General features: G+C 43.9%; 1 protein-coding gene across 1 annotated transcript; it reads left to right on the top strand.

Moving 5' to 3' along the window:
• The first annotated feature begins 7,017 nt into the window (after window positions 1-7,017).
• lft1 (lefty1) lies at window positions 7,018-9,271 on the top strand. Its single transcript, XM_026142338.2, has 4 exons — window positions 7,018-7,380; window positions 7,586-7,832; window positions 7,960-8,199; window positions 8,608-9,271. Exons 1-4 carry the CDS (start codon window positions 7,116-7,118, stop codon window positions 8,927-8,929), a joined length of 1,074 nt encoding a protein of 357 aa, XP_025998123.1. The 5' UTR covers window positions 7,018-7,115; the 3' UTR covers window positions 8,930-9,271.

The following is a 9,271-nucleotide window of genomic DNA, read 5'->3' as shown; positions in this document are numbered from 1 at the left end:
GCAGGCAAAATCCCAGATCATCATCATGGCGCCCGTCACAGCATCTGCTGTGCGAATGGGAGAGGCGGGGGGTGTTGATGGGAGGGGGTGTTGTCAATATTGTGAATGGGAACTGCGGGCTGTGTGCTGGTGGCGTCTTTTTCTTCACGCGGGAGTAACAATGACTGCTGTCCCTGTAACCGACCGCAAACACAGCACTTAAACGAGATACAGTCCAGCCTGCGTCAGTGCAACTGTGTCGAGTCCAGCTAGCTGTGACAGTGAGCCACCTCACACAGCCACATGCATCAAATATGACAGTCAGATTCCCCACAAACCATTATGCAATCTACCAAATGTGTCTCGCTTTTGCATTCACAGTCACACCTTAAATGTCTGACACAAAAAGGGTCTGTGTGGCACGCTCTCGCTCCCTATTTGCATAGAAACAGTGCATGGGGTTTCATGTAGTTCAGAGTCTGAACTGATCATTCCTTGTTTGGAAATGATCCCTTTAGTGCTTATCACTGCTCAAAGTGCACCCAGTAATCAATAACGGCCTAAGCAGCTGAATGTTTGGGGGAAGGGAGACGGAGAGAGAAGGAGAAGGTGTTTGAGGCCACACACCCCAACAAAGGGGAACATAAAACTTCCATACTTAAGAAAAGAAATAGTTCAGGGCCCCCTGACTGTAGAAGAAAGACACGAGATGTGATGAAGTAAGCGCACAACAACGTGCCATATAAGACGCAGTCACCTGATTAAAGGGAAATCAACTCTGATGTCATATAGTAGTGGTACAATAGCTATATCAAGCTATATAGTTTATGTCTTCCATATTTCCAGCCATATCCATAATCACATACTGTGTATGCTACCATTGTATGTAGTGTGTTATCTTACTTTTTTCACTGATTGTACTTATTTGTATTTTTGTATTTCCTTCTGATATCTGTACCTGAGCTGAGGTGACGCAAAAATGTCCCCGTTGTGGGATCAATAAAGTCTTATCTTATATTCTTGTACACAACACTTAAAAGTGCCCTCTTTTCACTATTTTTCCAAACTATTTTCATTGTTTGAAAGCACGATGTCAATAAAGATTCTGATTCTGAAGCAGTGCAGTTACGTCTGAGTGCTTTTGTTATTAGACACAATTCCTCGCACAAGTGTTGTTGCTATATTTCCAACACACTTGCTGTGTTTGCTTCTGTTTGTCAGCCTGCACTCAGACTGCTGTGCTTTGATTGAGTTTTCATTGTTGATTGTTTGGAGATGTTCATCACCCTTGTTGGATTGAACAGTTAACCGAGCCCATCAGAGAGCCAATCATCAGTGTTACTCTGCACAGCTCTGCACTCTTGGCCCAGTTTGGCTGTGAAAGGGAGGAGTACACACAACCTTCACTTCCAGCAGGCGTGATGGTTGCTGGAAACGGGTCTCGTGTGTCCGCGTGGATATTACATTCAAATGTGGATCATGTGATCAGGACATTTCACGTTGAACGCGTCCGTTTGCCATTTTATCGATGCATGTTCAATCTTCACAAGTAAGCACATTTTATCAGTAAAGTTCAAAAACACACAGCACCAAATGCTTCAGGACAGCGAGCAGCTCGACCATGAAAATGAAACGATGTGTGGTGAGAAAGCAGAAATCATGTGGCGTCTGCTGAGATAATCCTGTCACAGGTCGCTCTGAGCGCTTCGCAATCTTTTTGCCAAACCCAGTGAAACCGAGCGCCTTCGGTCTCGGTGCGTTCACTGCATATACTGAGGTGTATTTGTATTACAACACTTTAACGTGGAAGGATTGTTATTATTTCTCTTTCCAAAATTGTCACTTCCTGCACTGGTAGTTTAGAAGTATGTGATGAACAGGATCTAATCAGTCTGATACGACACTCAGTCCTCATTAATATCGTGTTTGGTAGGTGAATTATGTTCATGTAAAGCGTCTATAGTTAGTTTTAAATGCTTTTAAATGCTTCTGTCCTTCAGCAGACTTGATCACATCAGAGTTTGTGTGACATGGGTCTTGAAAGTTCGTAGAAATGTGAAATCCTTCCTGGTCGACACTCGGACTCTTTTTGTCCTCGCATCAATCTGGTGTCATTTTGTCGTGAAAGAATGAATATCATGTAAAACAGCAGTGATGGTTGCTCACGGCGTACAGTGCTTTACACATCTATTAGAACACCAGCCCATGTAAGGTTTATGCAACACTTACTTGAAATCAGTGGTGCTAAACATAGGGCCCGGGGCCAGAATCTGCCCGCCAAAGCCTCCAATCCGACTGCAGGGACGACTTTGACTGCGAGGATGGATTTTTGGACTTTAAACTGTGTATTTATAACTTTTATATGACATTTTCTGCTGACTAAGATTCCTGCATGGCCATTCATGCTACACCAAAGTATTTAAGTAATGCATAAACAAATAAATGGCAGACAACTTCCTGTTTTCCGCTGTGTACTGTGGACACTTTGGGGGGGAAAGAACATTTTCTGTGAATGAACAAAAACTGTGTTATATAAATATGATCGTTTTCAGTGATTTTACACATCTTTCATGTAGAAAAACGGACGTGTGCTGTTGAAATTCTTTATGTTCTATGCACATATCTCTGGGATTAAATGTGGTTAAATGTCACAGAAAGGCTAGTTTGACTCCTCCAGCCCACTTCAGATCACTGTGGGTTACCTGTGGCCCTTGATGTAAAACGAGTCAGCATCTCTGCTCTAAAGTGTCACAGTGACCAAAGTCATTCCTGATATTTCTGTAATGGTTAATCGACCAGTGTGCGCAAGCTGTTAAATCAAAATGCTGCTTTTAATGCCAAACTACAATTATTGCTGTTATCCATGAATTTTCACATTTACTCTTAATAAAATAAAATAAATAAGGTCATTTTAAACAAGTGCTTGACAGATTTCTGAGATATTTTTCTTGTTTTTTGACAAGGAGGTTAATAAATTTAAGCACTGCAAGTATCCTGTTAAAAGTCACGTACAATGAACAATTCAGTTCAACTGTTATGTTCACAAGTGGTCTAATTAGAATAGGACAAAGCAATAAGGGCAATAAAGAGATCTAAGTGTACATTTATTCATATATTTATTTCCTCGATGATGCTATCAATCCAAGTGTCGATGTTGCCTTCCTGCTATCTATTTAACGTCGTCATGATTATCGGATCTTTTGAACGTAGCACAGCGCAAATGGGGGTTTCGGGGTGGAAGTTTCCTTTAAAGCCTCTACGCGCTTGCGCACGGCGTCCTCTGCTGTACAAACCGTTTCAGCACAGCTACTGAAAGCCACGAGCCTTTTTGTAAGTTGCACAACAGAGCTGTTGAATTTCTTGCGTGAGATTTTCCCTCATCGGGTTGTAGATTTTGAAATATTTCCTAGGAGCCACGATGGTTCAGTCCATCACAACTGTCGATGAATTAAAAGCCAATGAAAATATGTACTGATAGTCCTAATTAAAGGTGTCTGATCCCATTTGTCTGCAGCGGGGTCAACGCGCATGTCTGCGCTGACTGATCCGTCATTCGCTGTGCGAAATGCAATTAAACCGTCCTGCGGTTGGTCGACATCGCGGAGGGCAGTAACAGTATTGCCCTGCACGGGTCTAGCGCTTCGTCTTTGTCACGCACTGATCGATGATTATTGGCAGCCAGCTTTAGATCCAGACGCGTCTGCGGGAGCTGAAAGAGAAGAGCTGGTGTGGACCATTAATGTGCAAACTAGTGCGGTTCATTTCTCCAAATATTTGGCGTGGAGATAAGGCGGCCAGTAGCAGTGATTGACAATGCTCGAGCGCATCATAATGGGGCTTTTGCCGTGACCACCAACACAAGTTCAATATTGACTTTTTGGAGCATGCAGCAGCTCCGCCTTGTTCCCAGGGAGACGCGTAATAATGAGATGCTACAACATAATGCGCAAACCAAACTGCGCCTCTGCCCTCTTCCTGTATACGCATTCAAAGCAGAAACAGGGAGGTCTGATGCTGCGCAAATGGAACCGATTGACCTATAAATTGGACTGCTTTTGAATGCAAATGGGCGGATACTAATTAACACCTGCGTTGTGGATTGAAGGAGCTCGTTGGGCCTTTGATTGAAAAGAAATGGCACCTATGAGTGTATGAGATGCGGCTTTGAACTAGGCAGCTCGTCTCTGAGCGTCATGGGAAGGAAGGAGGACTGAGAAATATCACACAAAGGCCATCTTAATTTCCCAAATTAGGGGTTGTAATGTGAGGCAGAGCGGACAGCAGAGTATTTTAGGCTGTGGAGAGCAGGCACTTAGACTGGCATCTGGCTGGACTGGACAAGATTTGCTTGGAATTTACATGTCTGCTGACCACAGACAGTCTACAGGTTTGGACCTCACCCGTGGCTCTTTGTTATGGAGGATGCGCTGATTATTATCATTAGCATACACTTTTGAGCAGCTTTATCCTTCCTTCGGTGTTTGAAGGAAAACAGAAGTAACAGTATACCATCAGTGTGCATGAACAACACCACTTTATTTTATGTTCAAGATCCCTGTAACAGTCTGTGATGAGTCATAACCCTGATAAACACAAATGACATTTTTTGATTAAAATGCAACTGAAATTAAAAAAATGAAGTCAAAGGTTTGTTTGTTAATGAATTGTCAAGGAAACCATGCTTGGCATAAACTGAATGTATATTTATCCAATGGCATGGAACATTTACAGGTACATGTAATCAAATTTTGGGCATACTTTTTATTTTTAATTTAATCCCAGCTGTAATCTTTGAAGAAAACAAAAAAGCATTTCATATTTTGGGGAAACAAACAATTTCAAATAGTTTTTAAAGCGTGCCAGAGAAGCCGAATACAAGACGTCACCCCTCTGTGGCTCAGATGTTGGACTATTGGAGTCTAGGCTGAGTTCAGGTTAGTCGGGGTTACTTGTAATCCTCACTGAGACCTCAAAGAGTTAACAACATGTAGTTTGGGGTAATGGCTGAACATGGTCTCTTTAGACTGTTGATTAAAGCCTAATTAACAAGTCTCATCGTTTAAATGAATAAAATGAACAAAGTGTCTGGTGACTAATGTTGTTTCCACTAATTGGGTTGTAAGAATGCCACAGACGTCAAATGTCCCAACCAAAAACACAATATCTATATATACATATTAAATATCATGAAACCAAAGACTGACGCTGTTAGAATGAACTAAAATTAAGCGAGTTTCTTTTTTATTAAACAAACTGAATTTTTTAGAGTTTAGAATAAAGCAAAAGAAAAACTACAGGAAGTGATACGGTGAACTTCTAAAGCTAACTTTAATAAAATATCTGCTTATTGGGATTTTGGATATGTGCATGACCGTGCACACGTTTGTATTGTATTGTTATACCACAGTGCCATTCTGAAGCGATGAACTCTCACAGTGTGACAAATGCCACACATACATATATAATAATGAAAAAAGTGCACAAAAGAACATTTTTTAAGGATAAAATCAAATCAGGAGCAAACCGAACTGCAAACCTGACCTTCATCAAAATCAGAACACAAACACAGGCGCACACGGACCCTGCCAAAGGCTTCTGATGCTGACTTACAACCAGCTGCAATGCAGGATCCCGACACAGACGCACGTTTTTAGTATAACTGAAATAAACAGGATGGATCACATCTATTTGTTACCCGCTGATTATCCCTCTGCACACTTACACGTACTTTACCTTTGCACACACGCAGCCACGCCGAGCCCGTTTCCAATAAATGCATTTCAAAGATTACAACACACGTGCACCGTGTCATGTGCTACTGGGGCTCTGCCACTAATTAATAATTTGTCTTTACTGGGCAGATGCAACCTCTCGAGCTGCTACAAGCGGGTCTGGCAGTCATCTGTCATTTGCTCTTCCTGTGTGCTCCTTCAGTCTGTCTGACATCTCTAAGCAAACACGGCCAATACACAACCAGAGCCTGGAGCTTCTGGGCAGCCAGTGAGAGCAACCCTCTTCTAATGTTTGTGTGACAAAAAAGGCAAGGCAAATCCTCGCAATGGAATCAGATAATCACCAACTTGTGAAGAGCCTGCCCCAATCCACATCCACCCCCTGCCTCCCCCCACACACACTCCCTTTCTCATACAGCCCCTGGATTAAACTGTCTGTTTGGCTAATAATTTTAATCTGCTGGAGTGGACCTAGAATGGGTTACAGGGGTCCGAATAAACATCTAATCCCCTAGCGTCCCCTCCTCCCTCGAGGCCCTGCACTCCTTCTCCATGGACCCCCCACCCACTCACTCCCTTGCTTGTTATAGACTCAAGGTGAACATGCTGCTTGGTTTTAGACCCTTTTGCTGGATAAAAAAGGTTCTGCAGCCATCCAGACAGAAGTTAAGCCCATCGTGTGACAAACTGCTGCCAGACTGGGCCCAGGCTGACATTGTCCAGTGGAATGTACACATCAGAGTGTGTATGTGTGTGTGTGTGTGTGCAGACAAGGGTGCTAAGGAGGAGAGGGCACTTCAGGTTCACAGGGTCAAGTAATGTCTGTCTGAGGCACATATGTAGCTGCATAGGACACACCGTGGGAGGACAGTATTCCAATTTAAGAGAAATTAGTGTCCAGATAAAGACAGCAACGGTCATTTATTCAACTTAACCAAAAAAGCTCTTCAGCACTTCAAATACGACAAGCTTGCTACAAATAAAACCCTTCTTCTCCACAGTGTTCTTCTTTTCAAAATCAAGTAAAAGCAAAAATATAAGCACATAAAACAAAGATCACGTGATTGTCTTGTCACTTAAATACACAGCAAGAAACGGATTTTAAAGAAATCCTCCTTCTGGCCACATCAAACATAACTGCGGTGAAATTACACGGATGGCCCTCAAGTCTTAATTGTTGCTGTTTGAAGTATGGCCACTTAGATATCCTGTTTAGGATGGGGCTGTATTGTCGCACCTTTGTTCTGATAAGGGTCCCTGCCCCCATCGACAAAGTGCGAAAGACGGGGAGGACCCGCAACAATATAAGGGACCAGAGGAGTGTCAGAGGGACACACTCTGTCTCTCCTGCGCTACTGTGCTGCCGTCTGTCACACTGAAGTTTCCTTCTCTCTCTCTTTCGTCATGGATTTCCTTCGGGCTTGTGTCCTTTTCGCCGCTCTCTTCGGTCTCGTTAAGGCTTTTACGCATCAGGATATGAAGGACGCACTGCTACAGAAGCTTGGGATGGATGAAGTTCCTAGAATCCATAAAAGGGATGTGGAAAATCTCGTGATTCCGGCGCATATAAGAAATAAGTACACGAGCATGCTGAAGATGCACCACAGCAGGAGGCGCAGATCGTTGCCTAGTCTTGCGGGCATCCTGAAAGGAATCCCCGGCAATGCAGGTAGGCACTTTTAAATGTTTAACAAATGGAGCATGCAGATTCAAAAAAAGAAAAGAAAACGATTTTGCTGTAGAGTATTTTACGTGCATAATAGCTGTAACACCCGGTGCACTTTTACGCACCAGTGTATATTCATGAAAAACGTCATTTTAACCTTCGCAAGAGGCGAAATTGACTAAAAAGCTGGAAATGGTTTGTGTCTTAGATATTTCCGGGGAGTACGTCTACTCTGACACCAGTCGGCAACGCGTGATGTTCGACATGGAGGCGAGGATCCCGGATAATAGTGAGGTGACCATGGCCGAGCTGAAGCTCTACCAGCGGGCTTCCCACCACAAACGATTCACGGTGGAGAGGAAGAGCCACCGGCCCGTCAGCAACGCCAGGGTCAGCATCTACTGGGTGGAGGTGCTGCCCAACGGATCCAACCGGACGTCGCTGGTAGATTCGCGGTAAGGGATCCGTTAAATTAGCCCCCCCCCCATCAACTTGCTATCTTAATTAAAAGACAGCGGTATTCTTCTCCGCTAGTTATCAGTTGGAGCTCACTTTAATGAATTGCCCCCATCGCGTTTACAGGTTGATCCCCATTCACGAGACAGGCTGGAAGAGCTTTGATGTCACCCAGGCGGTGCACTATTGGTCCAAGACACAGCAGAAGACACCTATGCACCTGGAGGTGTGGATCGAGGGCGAGAGACCTGGCAGTTATGCGGCAGAGATGGCCAAGAGTGTCCGCTTTACCACCCAGGAGCAGACGGACAACACCTTGGGAAAGCCCGAGCTCGTCCTCTACACACTCAACCTCGAAGAGTACGGGTAAGGGCGCGAAATACAGGATATTGTGTCAGTGTGACAATTAACCCTGTGCTGTTTTTACCTGTCAGCATTTGCATTCGTTAATAGAAGTGTTGCGTGGTGGCAAAGGGGCGGAGGTTTACAGATTCTCGTGCTTCAGAGAAATCTAGCAGCAAATTACAGACTGGCACTGAAGAGCACCATATGCTCTCTATCACGAATGATCCAAAGTCATTTGAAGTAATATAACCGAAAACACAAACCAGTCTATAAATTGACCACTGCATAGCAAGCACGGGTGTAGCTAAGAAATTTGGGGCCTTTGACAGCTTTTGGAGCACCTGACCCCCCCGCAAAACAAATCAATTAAATCGCATTACTGCTAATGCTAGCAGCTGTCAGCTAACTTTCCTTGTTTTTCGTCCTCAGCTCTCGCGGTGACTGCGACAACCAAAACAAAGACACCTGCTGCAGAGAGGAGTACTTCATCAACTTCCGCGCACTGACATGGACACAGTACTGGATCATTGAGCCGGCTGGGTACCAGGCTTTCAGGTGCGCCGGTGGCTGCAAGCAGCCCAAGCGCAACTTCGGGTACGGCGAGCGGCGGTGCACGGTGTCCGAGAGTGCGCCTTTACCCATCATGTACCTGGTGAAGAAAGGGGACTACACCGAGATAGAGGTGGCTGAATTTCCCAATATGATCGTAGAAAGGTGCGCGTGCACTTTGGACAACATCTCGATAGTATGAAGTCACGGGAAAGGCTCGTAAGAATCCAGACTGGGGGCGGGGATGTGTTCTGAGTACACGCGTGGTGTTGTTTTCAATGAAGTGTTGATATATTTAATGCACACCTGATACTTTATATTTAAAAGGACCTTTACCCGGAGTTTCAGTACTCCTGCCTAAACTCCATCTACAAGCACTTTGATATATTTTGTACATTTTGATAGTTTTTTCCTTTTTTTATACTTGAATTTGTGTGAGCTGCGTTGAGTCATTCAAATTCTGTTTGATGTGTTATATTTTCCACCTGTAAATAATATGAATGAGTTTATGTTTAGAAAATTAAAATATTTTGTCTCACTTAAA

The sequence above is a fragment of the Astatotilapia calliptera genome, chromosome 15, assembly GCF_964374335.1.
Source record: "Astatotilapia calliptera chromosome 15, fAstCal68.1, whole genome shotgun sequence".
Classification (NCBI taxonomy): domain Eukaryota; kingdom Metazoa; phylum Chordata; class Actinopteri; order Cichliformes; family Cichlidae; genus Astatotilapia; species Astatotilapia calliptera.
The sequence above is the reverse complement of the archived record's forward strand: the minus strand, read 5'-3'. Positions and strand labels throughout refer to the sequence as shown.